The sequence below is a fragment of the Protopterus annectens genome, chromosome 2.part0, assembly GCF_019279795.1.
Source record: "Protopterus annectens isolate FY-2018-M chromosome 2.part0, PAN1.0, whole genome shotgun sequence".
Classification (NCBI taxonomy): Eukaryota; Metazoa; Chordata; order Ceratodontiformes; family Protopteridae; genus Protopterus; species Protopterus annectens.
In genome coordinates, this window is record NC_056728.1 from 262406742 (window position 1) to 262428060 (window position 21319).

The 21319-nt window shown below is 42.5% G+C and overlaps 1 protein-coding gene across 4 annotated transcripts in view; it reads left to right on the top strand.

Annotated features, from left to right (window-relative positions):
- Nucleotides 1–21319, top strand: part of SRFBP1 (serum response factor binding protein 1) — a 1736845-nt gene that overhangs the window by 1224239 nt on the left and 491287 nt on the right. For all 4 annotated transcript variants that reach the window (XM_044060738.1, XM_044060735.1, XM_044060736.1 and 1 more), the window contains one exon: nt 9241–9979. In XM_044060738.1, coding sequence (XP_043916673.1) covers nt 9241–9979 — 739 coding nt within the window. The remainder of the gene's footprint in view (nt 1–9240; nt 9980–21319) is intronic.

The following is a 21319-nucleotide window of genomic DNA, read 5'->3' on the forward strand; positions in this document are numbered from 1 at the left end:
ACTTAGGTGCCACCCTTCAGGGCTGGATTTGTTTGCTTAGTGACAACTCAATCTGTCAAACTCATTGCAAATGTGGACCTCCTTCCCATCCCTCCTCAGACCTTTGTTGGGAAGGATATAGTAGCACTAGTAGAAGTGGCTACAACCACTGTGCTAAAATCATGGCTGATACCTTGGTCTCGGTTTGCAAACCAGAAATTTAACTAGCTGGATTATGCAGGGGCTTCTGTGGTTTTAGCAATAACAAAGTAGCAGGCAAGCAAGAGGACTTATGAAGATAGCCTATTTCTGTAGCCTCACCAAATAATTTATATAGAGGGCTGCAAAAGATATTGCAGCACTTCTTAAAATCAATGTGCAGCCCATTGCTCCAGGTGCCTTCCCTGCTGCCAGTGCTTGTAATGGTCTTCTGAATCTCCTGCAACTGTATTGGCACTTCCACTTCTCCTACAGTTGATACCTGCATTTCCTCCAAAAAGAGGATCCTGTGGCCTTGGTGATTCCCCCATGCATAGATTTGTTTAAGGTATTTCCCTAAATGTCCCACAATGAGAGTAGGTTCATACACTAACTGTTCTTGTTACCTTTGTATGAGGTAACATTTGATCCAGTGTTATCTTTTCCATCTGCCTAAACCTGGTTTATCAAACATGATTAGATCCATTACCAGCACTTCAGAATCTTACCTCCAAAGCTCCAACTCCCCTCCTGTAATGCTTTTCATTCCTAACTCTCCCCAATCTCATTTGCTGTTTTTCCATTTTCAGCATGGTTTCTGAATCTTAGTTGGAGATAAGTGCTTTTTGTTGAAATCTTACTGCTTTTCTGAGATTATCCAGCTGGGGTTGCTGTTGTGTAGTTTTTTCTTCTGTAATTTGAAAAAAAGTTTTTTTTTTGTGATGTGACTTCTGTATGTATATATATATATATATATATATATATATATATATATATATATATATGGTTCTACCTGACATAAACGAAACCCCAAAACACCGACAACGCAATCACCGAAACCACATAACCGACAGTACAAAAACACGAAACCCCACATGCCCGACAACGAAATAACCGACGGTACACAAACACGAAACCTCATACACTGCACACACCACAATCACAACAATCAACAAACAAAACACATTCCCTGTCCAAAAACCACATACACAACACAAGCACACCAAAATCCCTACAAACCCACACATACACAACTACCTACAACCTAACCAAACCCTAACCCTAAGGTCCGTCACTACCGCACACTTACCTGACCGCTCCTAACCCTAACTCACTTATCCGCCCTAACCCAAACACAATCACTACCGCACACTTACCTGACCCGCTCCTAACCCTAACTCACTTATCCGCTTCTAACCCAAACACAATCACTACCGCACACTTACCTGACCGCTCCTAACCCTAACTCACTTATCCCGCCTAACCCAAACACAATCACTACGCACAATTTCATTCAGCCTTACCTGCACATTGACGTTCTTATGAGCCGTCGACTTTAACTACTTTCGGCGTTTTCAGATTTCGCGCTTCTGAGGCTTCAAAATTTTCTGTCGGTGTTCTCTGCTGTCGGTGAACTAAGGTAGAACCATATATATATAAATATGGATCTACCTGACTACATCGACAGTTCATAACACCGACAACGACTTCACCGACACCACATAATCGACAGTTCACAAACACGACACCTCATACACTCGACAAATCATAACAACAAACAAAACAAATCCCCTGTCCAAAACCCACACACACACACAACACAAGCACACCAAAATCCTTACAAACCAACACTAACCCTTACATACACAACTATCTACAACCCTAACCGAAACCCTAACCCTAAGGTCCGTCACTATCACACACTCACCTAACCCGCGCCCTAACCCTAACTCACTTAACCCGCCCCTAACCCAAAAAATATCACTACTGCACCCTTACCTAACCCGCATCCTAACCCTAACTCACTTATCCCACCCCTATCCCTACAGACCGTCAACATCGCACACTTACCTTACTCGCACCCTCACGGCCGTCACTACCACATACTTACACATCCTTTCCCCATCTCAGTGTTCTCAGCGTCGGTGTTTTCCTCCGTCGGTCTTCTGACTTGTCGATCTTCTGAGTCGTTGTCGGTGTTATGCACTGTCGATGTAGTCAGGTAGATCCATATATATATATATATATATATATATATATATATATATATATATCTATACACACACACACACACACACACACACATATATATATATATATATATATATATATATGTGTGTATAGAAATGGCTAATAAGAAAGACTTTTTAAATCAGGCTTCCACAAGTGTATTGACTGTGATAAAAAAAATCAGGCTTCCACAAGTGTATTGACTGTGGTCAGAAACTGCCCCCAAGACTCTCTTGACAAGTGTATTTATTACTGAGGGGTAGCCCACTTAAAAAGACTCAGTCCTGTGCATCTTCTGGAGCCAGGGCATTGGTCAGTCAACTGGCCAAGTTAGTTTTGAAGGGGCTCCTTCCTGCCTCTTTTTTGGCAACATTGTTGTCTCTTATTTCTCCCTCTCCATCCATCCAGCAACCCTGAGGAAAAAGGGAAGAAAGATAAAGACAAAACCAAAAAATGGGAAAAGAGAAGGATAGAGATAAAAAGTAATAAAATGTCCCGCTGAGTTAGCAGCCATTGATGAGCAAGCACAAAAGGCCCCAAGGCCCCTTGCCTCCTTGGCACCCTCTATGGATCGGGCACTGATCCTCTATCCTCTTGGCACTGACATTGGGACCACTTCAGTCCAGGCTTTTGAAGATACCAAGTTCTTTTCTGGTCGGCTCCATTCTCACTTTTTGGCAGTTACTCAGGAACTAGAGTTCTCACAAGAGCCTTTATCCGCTTAGAGTCAGGTTGTCTCCATTTAAGATCCAAGACATGGATAAACCACTGCACCAGCCCACTAAACCATCCTTGAATGCTTCCTCAAGGTCTGCTGGTTCCACACAGTGTCTTAGGAAAGTCTGAACAAGATGATATGAAATTTCTTGGATAATATGGAAGTCTGTGAAGGCCTAAATTGACCTGAGGGTCATTCCCTCCTCCCCAGCTCCAAAGGTGAAGATGGCTGGCCCTTCTGCTTCTTATCTTTTTTGTCCTTCTCCAATCCATCCTCTGGCACTGGTAGTTTAGGATTTGACTCTTGTTCCCTCATCTGCACTGACAGCTGTGCTGCCTTCAGTGCCGACATCTATCTTGATGTACTTCATAGGAGCCATCTACATCCCAGAACCATGGGGTTGGGGTTGGGGCTGGTTACCCCAGGGTCAGAACCAGTTCTGCAACTTTCAGATATTTCCTTGTCCATTAGTGCATCAGCCCTGAACAGCTTGGCTCTGATCTCTACTTCAGATCTGACAGAGTTGGTGGCTGGATCAGAGGCTTCTCTTAGGTCTATGGATTGAAGAACGTCCTTCTAGTTGTCCTGCCCCAGGGTCTGCTTTTGAAGTTGTAGAGAGGAATGTCATGCTCAGGGAGTGGGCTGTTATCCCCTTTATTGTGTCCATCTCGATTTTCTCATCATCAGGGAACTTCAGTCTTGCATCATCTTGCCTACAGACAGCCTGCACACCAAGGTCTCAAGTAGCCCCAGACCTGGGGATACCCTGAGACTTCCTTGTCTCCACCTAGTCTCTCCATCCCAATGGAGCACATGAAGTATTATGTCAGAAGGAGGTACCTAGATTTCACCCAGGAATCTATGATAAAGACTCTGAAGTCAATGAGGGAGAAGGTTCCCCAAAATCTTCCCATAATGATGCCTTCTTGGAGACCTCCCTGAATTAATAAGACAGGGGACTGGACCGTGAAAGCCCTTTCCCCCTGAGGTATCAATGTTTCTTGAGACCTGCAGTACAGGCCCATCTCTGACTTAGGTGGTACACCCTCCTGATGTGCTTGTTGACCTAATGTCTAGGTGGGCATGGGGAGAATCTGATGTGGTGGAACCTATACCCCAGAAGCCAAATAAAATCTTAGTCCCACTCAAAGATAAGTCTCATTGGAGCAAGGGGCCTGCAGTGATGCCATTGTGGTTGTCACAGCCACCAAGAAAGAGCTTTCAGAGGAAAGTGCATCAGTCAGTCAGCCAGCCAGAGTTGCACATATTGGACAGGTTTGGAAAGCGCATCTGTGCTTCAGCCACCTTTGCCCTTCATGCTGTGAACAGAATGGCACACCAGACTGTGCTTCAGAGGGACTTTATCAATGAGGTCTCTAAGTCAGTAGCATCCCAATTGACAGTTGAAACTCATAAGTCCACAGAGGCTCAGTTGGCCACCATGCTGTTCATATTAAAGGTCTCCATATGTTTCATTTCCAGTGCAGTGGATGGTATGGCCAGAGCTGCAGTCACCGGAAACTCAGTTTGCTGTCATGCTTGGATGTTTCTCTTTAATTTTCAGAGTGCTTATCATCCTTCCTTAATGCTCCCTTTGATAAGCCCATCTTGTTTGGACATAAAGTTAAGGACACCCTGGCCAGGAGTGAACAGGTGTGCAAGATGTTGTCTGCCTTGGGTGTTTGTTTTCCCATCCCCAGAGGACCTTTTCACACATTCAGATGGGTGGGAGGCTATTATTCTTCTGTAAGTCACTGCAACTTGTTCAGGAAGATCCAGGTGACAGTAATGCCCCACCCCCAACCAGGGCAGAAGGAGAATATACAACAGATGTCAGTCTAGGGGCAAGGGTGATCTGCAGAATCAGGGCTTCAGGGAACCTTTATCCAGCAAACCCTTATAACATTCCTGATGATTTGCCAAATCGCTGTACTCTGGAGGCAGTCAGGGGCACTTGGCTATCCACCTCCAAGCTTGGGAAACCATTACATAAGAATCCATAGCGTTGAGCGTCATTACCGGGGCCTACATTTTCCCCTATCAGTACACCCCAACTTAGTAGGAAATAAGTAATGCCAGTGGCTTAATTCACCCAACCAATGGGATTTTAATAAAAATGTCTTCTTTAATTAAAAACAATAATTGCCGCAGGTGTTACTTATATTTCCTGTTTGTTTCATTGTTGCCTATCCGTAATGCTTCACTATTAGTATTATTTTTTTATACCCCAACTTTATGTCAGAGATGCATTCCAAATGTTCCATCCTGTCAGAAAAGGTAGTCAGCAGTGGAGATTCAAAAGCTGCTTACAAAACAAATCATCCAGGAGGTCCTACCAGAACAGAGAGCATCAGTGTCTATTCAAGTTTTTTTTTTTTTTTGTGCCTAAGAAACACAGGGACCTCAGGCCTATTTTGGATGTAAGCAAGTTATATGTGTTTTTTTCAAACAGACCAAATTCCAGATAGTAACTGTGCGGTCCATTCTAATTCAACTGACAAAAGACGACTGGATGTACTCGATTGGCCTCAAGGATGTTTGCTACCACTTAAAGTTAACAAGCCATTCCAGTAAGTTCCTGCACTTCTGGCTGGGAGTCTGTTATTACCAGTTTCGAGCATAGCCCTTTGACTCACCACAGCACCCTGGGTGTTTACCAAATTCATGGTAGTGGCAGCAGCTTTGCTTGGGCTAAAGGGATTCCTAGTCTTTCTGTACCTGGACAAATGGATCCTTACGGAAACTTCAAGGGTATCACTAGTTCAGGCAAGAGGCTCCTTTTCCATTTGTGCCTTTCCTTAGATATTACAGTAAACTTTGACAAATCCATTCTAGAACCTGTCCAAGCTCTGAAGTTTATAGGTTGACATCTGGGAAGGACCATTCAGATTACAAAACTTCCTTTCTCAATGTTGCTTTCTCTACATCATCATGCCCATCAGATCCTGATGTTTCAAAGACCCCTAGCTTCTTTCATTCGCCTGCTTCTCAGCTTAATGTCCATTGCCAGGTCACTGGTTCCTCTTGGCCAGGTTCTACATGAGGATTCATCAGTAGATGCTTTCAGTCCAGTAATCTGTGACATCTCACACAGTGCATTTCCCTATATGTCTTATGGAGGTTTGTCACAATTACATCTCATGGTGGCTGACATCTGATCATGTCTCCTCAGGAAATTGCATTGTTGTTCCCCAGCCCATAGCCACAGTTACAGTGGACGTTTCCCTCCGGGGGTGGCAGACGTTATGAGAGAAAGACAGTCCAAGGTACCAGGTTCTAGTTAGGGACCCATATGCATATCAGTGTTTTGGGGATGGAAGTAGTCTTCCTGTTGCAGGTTTTACATCACTGTCTCTTCAGAGGTGTGATTACTATTCAGACTGACAACCTGGTAGTGGTCTGGTACATCAGCTCAGTCCTATCCCTTGTGTTGGCAAGCCATGAGGGTGAGGCAATGGGCAATGCCCTCTCAATGCTTTCTTATAGCAATGCACAGCCCAGAGAAGTCCAACATTCTAGCAGACAACTTGAGCAGAAGCATTCTTATGCCTCACATGTAGTACCTCAATCCATCAGTGGCTGCACAGATTTTTGAGCCACTGGGACCCACATTGCAGTGAGCTGTTTGGACTTTTTGTAGCACTAAATGCAGCATAGGCTTTGCCCTGATCCCTTACCAAGGAACATGCTAGTCTGTGTTTGACCCCCATGTTTTCTCTATCCTTACCATCCAACAGCCTTGATAACAAAGTTTTTACAGAAAGCAGCTGATTACAGGATGATCATAATCCTTGTAGCCCCTTCCATGCCCGTATAAGTCTTTTTTCCCTTTCTGTGGTCTCATCTAGTGCCCCCTCTGGATCCAGTTCTGGATCTAATTCCCCATCCTTCAGGGCAGCCTCATCTGAATCTAAAATCCCTCAGGCTGACCACTTTATTCTTCCACTTCCAGTGGTGGCCAGAGATCCCAAGTTATCTGATAGAGTTGTGTATATTATTCAGCTCAGAAGACTTCCACCAGAAAAAAAATGATGGTAGTAAGTGGTAGAGATTTTCTGTTTGGGCCACATCAAAGGGTTTGGACCTGTTTTCCACTCCTTTTGATGCTATTTTGAATGTTTTGGCTGGCCTTTTCTAGTCTAGGGCTAGCTACTCTATTAAGGTTTAGCTGGTAGCCATTTTCATTATCCATGGTGACCAGTACCATCTTCCCCTAGCATCTAAGGCCATTTTGTAAGGTGCATTTCTTCTTGGTTCTACTTTAATGGGCCTATTTCCACCTTGGGATCTATCTCTTTTACTACAAGCCATTGCATGGGCAGCCTTAGAACCTTCTGCCTCTGTGGACATAAACCTTTTATTGTGGAAAAGTATTTTTTTTTTAATTGCAATAACTTCCACTAGATGAGTATCTGAGCTTCAGACTTTGCCCTGTAGTCCTCCTTACCTCATTTTTCTCACGGACATGGTTTCATTGTGGACTAATCTGTCCTTTTTGCCTAAGGTGACCTCTGAGTCAGAATCAGTCTGTTAATTTGCCAGTATTCTTTCCAAACTTTAGTAATAAAGGCAGATACATGCTTTGTTGTCTGGACTTTCATTATCAGTTGAAGTTTAATTTAGACAGGAGCAAAAGTTTCAGGAAATTAGATCAACTCCTTGTGTCTTGCTTCAAGACTAAGCTTGGCAAGCCAGTTTTTAAAGTCACTCTCTCTGGATGGCTTCTTGACTGCATATCATTTGTATACACTGTTAATGGTTTATCTTCATCTTCCAAACCAAAAACTCACTCTACTAGAGCAGTATCTACTTCAGCAAAACAAAATAACCAAACCTATGAACAAAACAAAAAAAAAACGCCTTCGTTGGTCGTGCTTCCTTGGATAATATTTGCTCAGAGGCTACCTGATGAAACACTCGTACTTTCTGTCCCATTACAAGCTTGACATTCATTTCAGATGCAAGGTTTCTTTTGGCTCTACTATTTTGTGGAATATTTTCTCCTAATACTACCTAGTTTGAGTAAGGACTCTTTTCTACCTAACTACCTGTGTATTTAAAAGTATTCCCAAGAGCTAATCTCACACTTGGAATAGAATACTGAACTCAAAAGATTTTGCAGTCCAGTCAAGGAATTGTTTTGAGGTTTTATGAGGATGGTATAATAGGGATGAAGAACAACTATTATAATATAAATTAGACTGTACTAGTTCAAAAAATGCAGAGATGGTTATAAATTCTAATTATTTTCTTGAGCAGTTATATATCTACCAGTCAGAGCTAGGATTTTTTTAAAAGACAAACTGAAAACAAAAATAGACTTACATCTAAGGTTTCGATTGTCTGCTCAGTACCTAATGGTCAGAGCTGGGTTATTGTACAGAATAGCTCTTTTTTCAAAAGGCAGATAAAAAGGTCAACTCAAGTTATCTGAAGAATCTTTATTTACACTAAAATGTATCAAACGTAATACTGTAGTCCAGTTAGCAGCAATCACAGACCTGTTTGACCATTGTGCACAGTTTAATATTATTTTGAGATGTTCTGTTTTATGCTGTGCCCTCAGTGAACAGGAAGGTCTTTTACTGTTATTTTTTAGTATCTGTAGTAGTTTGATGTATTTAGCCATGTGCAAGTCCCTTCTTCACTAAGGAAATAAGAACATTACGATTGTGCATTTAGTGAGGGTAATATTGTATAATAATTCTAGTTATTACTTTAGTTGTATAAGGAACTGAACAGGAAGATCGTTTTCAAATTAAAAAAGATATAGCAGGAGTTGGTATACCCAGTAATTTGTTAGTAGTGTTCTTCAGTGCTTTCCTTACCCCAAATTTTATATTCACTTTGTTTGCTCTGTTCTTCCCAGGAAAATCAAGCTGGGAATATTTTTAGTATTTCTGCACAGCATCACAAGAAGAGGTTCTCCAGTCTGAATCTCAGCTGGGCTGCTGTCTGGGAAGAGTCTGCATGTCCTCTTGTTTGTCTAGATTGGTTTTCTTCAACTTTTCTGGTTTCCTTAAACCTCTCAAAAATGTGTAGTAGGCTGATTGATAATCTTCCAAAATGCCTGTTGATGTGCATGCAGTGTGTGAGTGAATACATGTGCATTCTGCAGTAGACTGGCACTCTGTCCAGAGCAAACTTCAAAACTTTACATGTATCGGCTGCCAATATAGGCTCCTTTTACATCTGTTACCTTGTAAAGGATAAAGCAGATTATCGGGGAAAAAATGGATGGAGGGATAGTTATTTGTTTATTTGCTAAATTACATACTGTTATTATGTTGCACGGGCTTGCATTTCTTAAAATGTTATCTCATTTCATTTAATAGCTGCTGTAAAAACTTTTAAGGAAGCCCGGCAGACACCTCAGAAAGTACAGAAACTTAAAGAGGCATCAGACCAAGTGAAGGATACATTACAGCCCGCACATATGGCAACAGGCAGTGTTGACAAAGAAGGCACCGGCACAGAACAAGCTAAGAGGAAACCTGTAATGGAAAGCATGTCACCTGGCTCCCAAAACAAGGGAAGAAAACTAAAGGATAAGCAGATTTCACCAGTACAGAGTCCTGTAGAAAAGGTAACTGTGCTTGATCAGAGTACTTTAGCCAATGAGCATGATGTTAATAGCAAGGTTGCTCAAACTACAGTGCAGAAGCAGAAACAATTTCAGAAACCACAACAGAAAATAAGGAACTCAGATGTTGAATTCAGTTCTTCAGAAGAATCCATTGATGATGATGATGGTGAAAAGGAGTACTTTGACGACAGCACAGAAGAGCGGTTTTACAACCAGTCGTCTGGGTCTGCCAGTGATTCAGATGATGATTTCTTTGTCGGAAAAATGAGGCAGACCAAGAAAAAAACATCTCAGAAGGATGCAAGGAAAGAAAAGAAACTGCTGGACACTGTTACAAAAGTTCTAGAAAGCACACCAAAAGAAACCCAGTCTTTGATACAAACTAATAAGGAGGAACTGAAAAACAAACAGAAGGATACAAAATTAGAATCTGTATTTTGTAGTTCTTTGTCTGGAAAACAGAAACAACATCCAAAAAGTTGGAAAAGGTAAGCCAACATACAAGCCAACATACTCCATATTTAAACTTTTAAAAGCTGTTACATTAAATAAGGTGAGCTACTTTTGATATGTTATACCTCAGTCATATACTGTGTAAAATGATTTGGAATAATGTCTGCAAAGAACTAATCACTGCTTTTCAACCTGTTGTAGTGGTGGAGCCAGAAAAGCAATCACTATTACTCAGGGAACATCACACGTTCTACCAGCTGTTACCACACAATTTTATAGTAATTCCGTATTTATAAATTATAAGCTAGAGGACCTCCTAAAACTGTAAAAATAGGACTTGCGTGCATTTATGACATTAATAACAAAACATAGTGATAACATTGTAATTGCCTTTTTATTTTGTACTTTATTTTTATTTGCCAAGATAACAAATCCGAGTAAAGAAGTTACTGTGCTCATTCTTCCCATTATATGAAATTTACATTTTACAGCTCTTTTTTAACATTAACAAATATTTGTGGCAATGCTGTTATCAGATGCTACAGGAACCCCATGCTTACATGGGACTTCATCAGAAAATCACTGGATTACATTGGTGGGAGTGGGTTGGTGGGATTAAGAATATAAAAATAGTTGTAAATATAGAAGTTATTTCATCATCTCTGGCATACTGTTGAATATGATGGTGCTTAAGTGCCTAACTTGTATTCACAGCTGTTTGTTATGTACCAATTATGCAGTTTATTTTGAAATCCATTATTAAGCCCTTAGTCCATGTTTCTGCATAAAGTTTCTTCACATATTGTCCATATTCCTTTGAACATTTGTTTCAAAATGCACGTGCTCTTTCCTTCCTTAGAGCAGTTCTTTATGAAGTATGGTTAGTTTTGTGTTGTGGGATCACACCACAGTCTATTATGGCATCTCCTTTTAAGAATTTTGGCACACTTAGATTGGAAAGTGCTTCTCAAACTGTATTCAGATGTTGTACATTTATAAGCAGTTGTTTTTAATTGATAGAGCAAAATGTATGATGTTCTGTACTCCTATCTCGCCTTCATTCTTACATATGGGATCGGAGCCGATCCTCAGCTCCAATTCGGCCTATTTACAAGCTGGAAGTCTTCTAGTTGGCTCGTGGCTAGGTAGGTATCTCATGGTGCACCAGTACAATCCCTAGATCTCGTTTGCCTCGTCGAGTTAGGTTGTGCTTCTTGGCTCTGGCTAAGTTTTTCAAATTTATTCAAAGTTTATTCAAAATTTTTGTATTGTTCTCCTGTCTTACCTTTAATAGTGTTTTATAACATTGTATAGTCTTAGTTAGTGTAGTTTGCAAGTTAGAATAGTTAGCGTTTATTAATGCACCGTTTGTGTGCAATTTCTTTTAGTACAGTTGGCCTTTTGGCTTTATAGTACTTAGTATCCTTTGTGCCAGTTTCTCTTGTTTAATAATTAGATATTAGATATTAGTAATTGTAGGCTCCTTTGTGTGTTAAGTAGTCATAAGTCTTAGTTTTTTTGTGGATTTACACTTGCTAATTTATTAGTGTTGTAAACAGAACGAGGTTCTGTTCACCTTGTTTAGTAAATTCTAAAATTTACACTTTATTCCTGTCTTGAGTGTGTGCGAGTCTTTCTTATTGTTCTATTCCCCTAGGTCTGTTTTAGTTAGAAGACCTAGTTTTCCATTCCTTACTCCTGCAGGGCTAGGCCCGTTTAAGTTAGAGGACCTAGTCCTCCCTTTCTCTTTCTGTGTGAGCTCATCTTCTGTGAGAATGTCTAAGGAAAGCAAGGACCATAAGTCGTCTGGCTTTAAAAAATGCATAAAATGCTCACAGAAGATGTCTATAACGGATGGCCACAGTAACTGCGTTTACTGTCTTAGGGCTATCCACTTACAGGAAACTTGCTTATTTCGCCACTCTTTCAGTGCTAGGGTGTTGCAAGAAAGAAAAAATAAGCTCATCCTAAAAGGTCTCTTGAAGCCTTCCTTTGAGGAAGATCTGGCTAGCTCTTCCTCCTCTGCTAGATCTCAGGGATCTAAAAAAGGAAAAGTCCAAGTCCTCTAAGAGGCCCTCCCCAGCACTGGCTGGTGTCTCGGAGCAACCTCTTAAAATTACTAAGTCTGATAAATCCACTGTCTCATTGGCTCCACGGAGTTTGGAGCCGATTGAGAGTTGTACTGTGATTACAGGGTCGGCGCCAAATAGCTCGGAGCCAACCTCTGAGAGTATTGTACTTCTACCGGTCTCCCCTACATTGAAGTCACCAATACTGCAGAGATCCCGTTTTCGTACTCTGTCCTCCAGGTCTTCCAGGAGTTTATCAGAAGAAGATGTGGAGAGGATAGTGCTGAGATTTTTAAAGCCGTCTGCCTTACCGAAGTTGTTGTTGGCACCGACCCAGTCGGTTCTGGGGCCAATTGAGTCCATTCAGCCCCCTTTGGTCTTTCCTCCTCCGAGCCATGCTGACCTTTTGAAGCTGGAGTGTTTGGTACAGCTGGTGGAACCCTCGGCTCCGGCTCCCCCTGTGGCTGTTTTTGAGCTGAGTTCCGCTTCAACACTCTCGGTGCCATCAGTGGTCTCTAGGAGCCAAAGCTCCCCAGTTGGCCCCGACAGGGACACCTGGAACCGAACCTCTTCGGTTCATAGCCTCCCTCTCGGTGAGGGTGAGTTTGGATCCTACGTCTATCTCAGTGCCGATGGCATCCTCAGTCTCCTCGGAGCCGAGGAGGTCTTTGGAGCTGGAGAGGTAGGCATTCGAGATGATGAAGAGTGTGCTGTCCCGATCTCTACCAGGGGTACCAACACTCTTCCCCCTAGGGCACCTACTTTTGTCTCATCTCCTACTCTCCTTGGACAGTAGAGACCCACAGCCTCAGGAGCCACCTGGAGAGTCTCTACAAGGTAAATGTACTGAGGAAGTCCCTGACAAGGTGTCTGCCCAGTTGTCCACCGTGAACTCTGTTGTCAACTCGTCCATGAGGCTTATCTCGTATGCAGCCGATGGAGCGAATAGAGCAGCAGGTTCAGGAATTTCCCTAAGGCGTCATTCCTGGATGCGTTTTTGTAATTTTGCAGAACCATTCAAGTCTACTTTTACTAATGCCCCCATTGACGGTTCCTCATTGTTTGGACCCAAGGTAAAGGACACTCTCACCTGGTGCGAGCAAGAAGGAAAAACATTCTCTGCCGTGGGGGTATGTTTTACTGTACCCTCTAGACCATACCCTAAGGGTCAGAGGGGCGGTAAAATGTGGTTCAAGAAGTCCCAGAGGTTTTTCCAGGATGCACAGAGTGACTCCTCCTTCAGAGGCAAAGGAGAGGAGGAAATGGTAGATGGCACCCTAGAGCCAGGGGCAGACCGCAAAACCAGGGAGGTCGCGATTCCTTTCGGGGCCCGGCCTTACCAGCGCTCCTGATGTGGAGCCCAACTGTGCTACTCTAGGGCCGGTCAGGGGTCGCATTTCTTTGTATCCAGAAGCCTGGCTAAGTATCACTCAAGACAAATGGGTACAAAGAATTATTACCAGAGGTTATGTCATACCCTTTTCTCCTCCACCTTTTGTTCCCAAGAGGATCCTGGATGTTCCACCCAATCACAGGGATGAGGCAACTGTAGAGGTCAACAAGTGTCTGTCAAAAAGAGTCATCCAAACCGTCCCAGCAGACCAAATAGGATCTGGAACTTACTCCAGATTCTTTTTAGTGCCAAAACGTACAGGGGACTGGAGGCCCATCTTGGACCTCAGCAGATTTAACGAATCAGTAAAGAAGGACAAGTTCCGAATGGTGACACTGTAGTCTATACTCCCCTTATTAGAGAAAGACAATTGGATGTGCTCAATAGATCTCCAAGATGCCTACTATCACATAAAAATGGACAGGGTGTCGAGGAGTCATCTATACTTCCGGCTGGGAGCCAGTCATTACCAGTTTCGTGCTCTGCCCTTCGGTCTCACCACAGCCCCCAGGGTGTATGACGGTAGTGACAGCTCACCTGAGATGTTGAGGATTCCAGGTGTTTCCGTATCTGGACGACTGGCTCTTGACCGCCCCCACCAGGCATCTACTTCTTCAGACCAGGGACGCTACCATTCAGCTTTGTGCCCAGTTGGGAATTTCTATAAATTGTGAAAAATCTGCCTTATTGTCCTCTCAATCTGTGATTTTTTTTATAGGCGCAGAGATAGACACAGTAGACATGTTGGCTCGTCTTCCTGTAGAAAGGGCACAGAATCTGGTTCTTCAAATTCAATGTCTAGTCTCCCCTTACGAAAGGTCAAAGCCAAGACTATTCTGCAGCTTCTAGGGACCATGGCTTCCACCATATTACTAGTGCCACTAGCCAGACTACACATGAGATTCTTCAGTGGCTCCTGTCATCCCAATGGTCCTTTCAGCACCTACCATTATCTCATCACATACTGCTGACAGACTCTTGCAAGAAGGACCTCATTTGGTAGACTCTACCCAATCAGTTAACCATGGGCACTTCATTTCTTCCTCACCAACCTGTTGCCACTGTGACCACGGATGCCTCACAGATAGGGTGGGGGGGCATTATCTAGGCAGGACTATCCAAGGCACATGGCAAGATCACGAGGCTCACCTGCATATCACCGTTCTAGAGATGAGGGCGGTGCTCCTGGTGTTGCAAACACTTCACGACCTTCTACCTCTGGGGACTATTGCAATACAATCAGCCAACATGTTGGTAGTATGGTATATCAACAAACAGGGCGCAACCAGATCTTACCTACTCTGTCGAGAGGCCATTCGAGTTTGGAAATGGGCGATATCTTCCCAGCGTTTTCTGGTGGCAATGCACATTCCAGAGACAACCAACGTGATAGCCGACAACCTCAGATGGGCAATCCTGATGCCTAACGAGTGGTCTCTGAAACAGGAAATAGCGGAGCAGATTTTCCGCAGATGGGGACAGCCTTGCTGCAATCTCTTTGCCAGCCCGATCAATGCTAAATGCAGCAGCTACTTCTCCCTCATCCCCCCTCCGGGGGAGTCACTGAGAGACGCACTTGTTCACGATTGGCCCCTGGGTCTCCTTTATGCCTTTCCTCCCTTTCTTCTCGTTTCCAAGGTTATTCAGAAAGTGAAATGGCTGGGAAGCAAACTGATCCTCATTGCTTATTACTGGCCTCGTCAGGTTTGGTTCCCCTTTCTCGGGCCTCTTCTCCTAGATGATCCTTGGATTCTGGACCCAGTTCCAGATTTCTTGACTCACAAGTCAGGCTCGCTTCATCCCTCCTTACACACCATCAATTTGACAGCGTGGCTGCTCCAGTTCCATCCCTAGACCAGGCTTCACGACTTCTCACCCTCTGTGACTCATATTCTTACGTCCTCTCTCCTCTCATAAATCTTCCACTAGGAGACTAGATTCCAGTAAATGGAGGAGATTCTCTATCTGGGCGGAGAAAAAGAAAGTTGACCCTTATACCACCTCCATTCCTGTGGTTTTGGAATTCCTGTCTGAGTTTTCCACCAGGGATCTGCGACTGCCATTATCAGGGTTCAATTGGCAGCGATTTCAATTTTTCATCTAGGCTTTCAAGATTCTAATCTGATATCACATAGGCTGTGCAAAACTTTCCTTAAAGGTGCCACTTTGTTAAGACCCCCTTTTCAAGTTGCTTCATGGGATTTAAATTTTGTGTTATCCAAATTGACTTCTCCGCCATTTGAGCTTTCTCATTCATCCCCTTTGAAATTCCTGTCTTGGAAGACTTTGTTTTTGGTGGCTGTCACGTCGGCCAGACGTGTGTCAGAGTTACAAGCATTGTCTGTAAAACCCCCTTATCTGAATTTTCACAAAGACAGAGTATCTCTTTGTACTAATCCTTCCTTTGCCCCCAAGGTCTGTTCCCATGCCACTTTGAATCAATCCATAGAACTCCCGGTGTTCTTTCCAAATCATTCCAACGCAGCTGAATACAGGTTTCATCAGTTGGATGTCCATAGACAATTATGTTTTTATTTACACCGGACTAAGGAAATCAGATCAATTATTTATTTCCTTCTCCGAATCCAGGTCAGATTTACCAGTTTCCAAAGTAACACACTCAAATTGGATTTCTAGCTGTATAGCTTACTTTTACAACTCTGAGGGTAGACCTTTACCCTTTAAAATCAAGGCTCATTCTGCGAGATCTCAGCTTATCTCTGCAGCCTTTCAAGCCAGGGTCCCACTTGATAATATTTGTGCAGCAGCAACTTGGGCTACCCCTCACACATTTATTACTCATTAAAAATTGGATTTAACCTCCAGGAGTAGAGCATCCTTTGGTTTCACAGTACTCAGGGTAATTTTCCTTGCACCACCCAATAATAAGGTGCTAGGGACGCTGTCCCATATGTAAGATTGAAGGCGAGATAGGACTACAGAACATGAAGTTATGTACTCACCATAAAGTTCCATGTTTGTAGTCCATCTCGCCCTTCATTCTTACGAACCCACCCTCCTACCCCCATCCTGGAAGTACCTGAAGACAGAAAAATATTATCATTATTTTATGGAAACCTTTTAGTATTGGCTTCTTTCTGTATGGTTGTTATTTTTTCCTCCTAGTTAGCAGCAAACAAGATCTGGGGACTGTATTGGTGCACCATGGGATACCTACCTAGCCACAAGCCAACTAGAAGACTTCCAGCTTGTATGTAGGAGCCGAGGATCAGCTCCGATCCCAAATGTAAGAATGAAGGGCGAGATGAACTACAAACATGGAACGTTATGGTGAGTACATAACTTTTTTATTTTAAAGTGGGCTTTGCTGTTAGACAATGGTAATGTTTACAAATATTATGCTTTGGAATCCAATGATAGGGGAGTATCATAATAGTCTGACAAATTTGCAGAAGTCAAACATGCATTGTCATTTAGCTTCATTTTTATTATACCAAATCTATCAGTTTGCTTCATCAATACTTATTAGGACCTCAGTGGTATATGGTGGTTCATGATTAAGTATTCCCAGCGCTTGGTGTTAGAAAATTGAAAAGTATTCATGTAATACATGCCACTGTTATCTCTAATACTTTGTAGAGAAACAAGACAGGAGTGTGAAACCTGATTTTTTGAGCAGAAGAGCATGAATAGGGGAGCTCTGACTTTGCAGAATCTTAGATTACTATTTTCATTCCATAGTACAGTGATCTCAGAGTTAATATACATACAAATTGCAGGGATGGGACAAGCACATCCTCTCATGTCTAGGGTACCATGCAAAATGCATTAATGGTATGACACTGAGTTCAAGGATTCACTGTGTTATGTTCTGTTTTGCAGTTTTGTATTTCATGTTGCTGTACTCACTGTTGTCACACTTTAGAGTTGTGTTGTCACTCAGAAGTGTGTGTGTATACATATATATATATATATATATATATATATATATATATATATATATATATATATATATACACACACACACACACACACACATACATACCAATGTTATCCGAAATACATTATCACTGGGAAGTATGGTAAGAGGCCAGTGGCTATACCATATAAAGTAAAAATGTTTAGTGTATGGTTGGCTTCATGGCGTACAATAGTGAAGCTTTGACTATGACCTAGATAACCCAAGATTGATTAGTGGCTTATATTGTGGAGTAGCTGAGCTGAGAAACATGGGAGTAAGCAGCTGATGTCGATTTGCCCATCCTCAGGGAGAGGTGGCCTGACCTGCAACAGTCCTGACACTTATTGGAAAGAGGTTTATGGCTTGCATTACTTTAGCCCAGTATATATGCTGGGCTCTACCAAGTATGTTCTAAGCACTGGCCTTCAGGGGAGTATGAACAGGAGTGTGCCTACCAGGGGAAAGACATAGCAATCCCTCACATCAGCCACTGAAGAAGGCCAGAAAACAATCCCCCCTTCATGGCTGCTTGAATGATGGCCACATCATGAATGGTTCTCGTCCTGCTCATGAGAAATAAATGACTGTTGGTGGTAGAAGCTAGATGGTCTGTAAGCATGTGGGATGTAGAAAAGTACAGAAAGTGTCGGATGATTTAACATTTTTGGTGTCATTTAGACTTCAGTGGTAGATTGGCTTACTAGCCTTCCTTTATTGTGACATGCTAATACCTTCACAGTGGCCTTATTAACAGTATTCATCATTAAAAAGATTGGAATAGTTTTGATAGTCTCTCTTCTCTCTAAAGATCTCATCAGAGGGCAGAATTTGAAATTTTCATGTGGCCAAGAAGAACATAACCAACAAAATTTGCAAATTGTCAAGATTGCTGCTGTTCTTGATCACGGGACATTAAAATCATTTGTCAAAGAGTATGACATCTGTATTATTTGAGTTATAAGCAAAATCAGGAGATGTGATACGTAACGGGACAGTAGATTGTGTTTTTACTTTCCAGGTCAGACCATATGCTCTAAGACAGGAACCATAGCCAAAAACTAGTATTTATATTACTCTTTTTATAAATAAGCATAATGCCCTGACTGAGATCACTGTTTCAGTATCCCGGACAAATGGGTTGTCACCATTGACATCCAACCAATTTAACAAAGCTTTACCTTCGCTAGGTCATATGTCTGACTTATGACCAGCTTGTATGCACTGAGGTATAAAGACAGATGTTTAAGCATGGATCCTCAGACTATCTCGCCACCAACCCAAACACAGGTCATGCATACTTCGGACTGTTATGTAGTTGGGTGTTGATGCCTTAGCTTCATTTGTTGCATCCAGATAAATTGGGGCACCTTACTTTTTACCTTACATTTATTGTTTGAAAGTTGTAGATGTCAGCTAGGAGGGGCAAGTGCGATTGGCAGATTCTGTACAAGACTTGCATACAAAGTGTCTTTTTTGCCTAAGCCCAGAACACAATCACAAATCCTGCTCTGCTTGCCAGTCATTCTTTCCAAAAACTCTTAGGTCTAGACTCTGTACTTCTGACACCTTCCTCAAGACCCAGCATCTTAAATGCTTGGCCCAGTCCAAGATTGGTTGATTCCACATTGTCAGATGTCTCTCTCTTCCACTGAAGAAAACGCTTAAGAGGTCTCAAATGGATCAGCACTCCAACATTTCTGACTCTGAAGTACCTACTAAGATTACATAACCCACAATACATCACACTTCGGCTCAGTTGGCCACTACTAAGACCCCGTCAGAGGCTGGTATGGGTCCTGAGGCCTTGCAGACTTGCCGATACATCCGAGGAACTGAGTCTAATTATTTCAGAAGGACCACACATCATCCTACAAATTGTAGGCTGAGAACTGATGCCAAGCTGTCTAATAGAGGTCAGACAGAGTTCAGAACCTCTGTGCATCATCCAGGTGGATGTCACTCCTAGAAAGAAAAAACAAAAAACTAAACGTGGCTTCCCTCTTGTGAGCTAGAAAGAAAGAGTGGGTGGACTTTTCACAATGGTTGTTTAAAGAGATTGTCCTTAAAACCTCCCAACTTTGTGTCTCTCTTACCATAAGCTCCTCATATAAAACCCACCCTGGTTTTGTCTTCCTCTGATGAGTAGCAGGAGAAGGACTCAGACCATTCTCTGGACTATTCCTCTCTGATGCATTCCCCAGAACAAGTCTCCTCTGCTGAAGGGGTTTCCCTCTGATTCACTATTAAGGAAGCTTCCTTTGGTGAGACTGTATAGAACATGAAAACACTTTGGCAATCTACTCAGATTTCTGATGTCCAGAAGAGGTATTACTCCCTCTTGGAGATGAGTAACCCTGCTCCTTCCCCAGTCCCTCCTGCCCTTGAGGCTTTCCAAGACGCCTTTCAGTCTACCTCTTCTGCTCCTGACTCTTAACCTCCAGCTCTTAAAAGACCAGACAGGTTTTACAAGGTCATGATGACCTTGAATATCTATATAAAAATCCACTGGCAGACCCTTCAGCAGTTTCTATGTCTTCAGATAAGCTCTCTAAGCTGATTCCCAATGCCAATACCATACTATACGTACATATAAAGATAGGGCTGTGGATGAATCGGAAAATAAGGTATAAACCTCTGCTACCCTTGCTTTCAGGGAAATGAATTACAAGACTCAAATGACTAAGTATTTAATCCCTGTTCTGGCCTCATTGAACAGAGTTATCTTGGATCCTCCCACTGTTGACTAAGCAGCGAATACAGAGCTTACTTTTGCAGACCTCTCAGATTGCCAGACATAGATATAGTGCAGTTATGATGCTGTAGATTTTTCTTCTAGTGCAGATGCTGCTGGATCTGTTATCCGCAGATATGCACGGCTTCATAATTAATCCATGCCCTAGGATTTCAAATCTAAAATTGTAAATTCACCTTTGGACAAAGACTTACTGTTTGGCCCTCAAATGACCAGTCTCTTCAAAACTCTTCCAGACCAAGGTAAAACCATAAAAGACTGCAGGCAGATCCTACTCTCCTCAAATGTTCATTGTGCATACAGCTGCAGTAATCACAGATGGGTTTTCAGCCGTCAGGCGGTCCCTCGGTCGGCCGAATTCCAAGTTCTTCTGTCTTTTTGCCTTTGCGGCGCCAGAAGAGAGCAAGTCCAGCAAAGTGCCCGGGTCAGCTCCTGAATTTAAAAGTAAGTACCCGTTGAAACTTTTCTTCTTGTACACCATAGGAACTACCAAGCCAAATTTTACTTCCTTCATTATATGGGACCCTATGACAGTGCAGAAGCAAAGAACCCCCCCTAGGAAGAGAGATACTCTGAAAAAAAAACACAAAGGGAAACTCCAGCTGGGAGGCCTCCCTTTGGTGGCAAAAGTCTCTAACTACCCCTGCAGCACCCCTCCTCCTCTCCCCTCCCCAAACCCACTTCCCTTCTTTTCCAAAGGCACACACACACACACACACACACACACACACACACACACACACACACACACACACACACACACACTCTCTCTCTCTCTGTCTCTCTCTCTCTCTCTCTCTCTCTCTCTCTCTCTGTCTCTCTCTCTCTCTCCTTAGACACTTTCCAGGTCAGACCATTGGCTCAAAGATAGGATTCATAGCCAACAACTGGTATTTATATTACTCCATTTATAATCGAGCATGTTTTTCATTATTTATTGACTCCCAACATTATACTTCTCCACGTTTGGTCATGGGGACTGCTTTTTTTACAGTAACAACACATTAGAACAGTTTTCATATTCTTCCAGCTCCTTGCACATAAATATTTATATTCACATTCTACTGCTGTTATTTTTTATCATTTATGATCAGTGGTATAATGTAGGTTTAAGTCAAACAAAAGTACAGTTTTACCAATAGAGTATGTCATGTGGTATACATCAGGTAATACAGTAATTCACAGTATATTAAAATAACTAGTGGTGAAATGTAAATTAATTATTGAGTCTTAACTAAT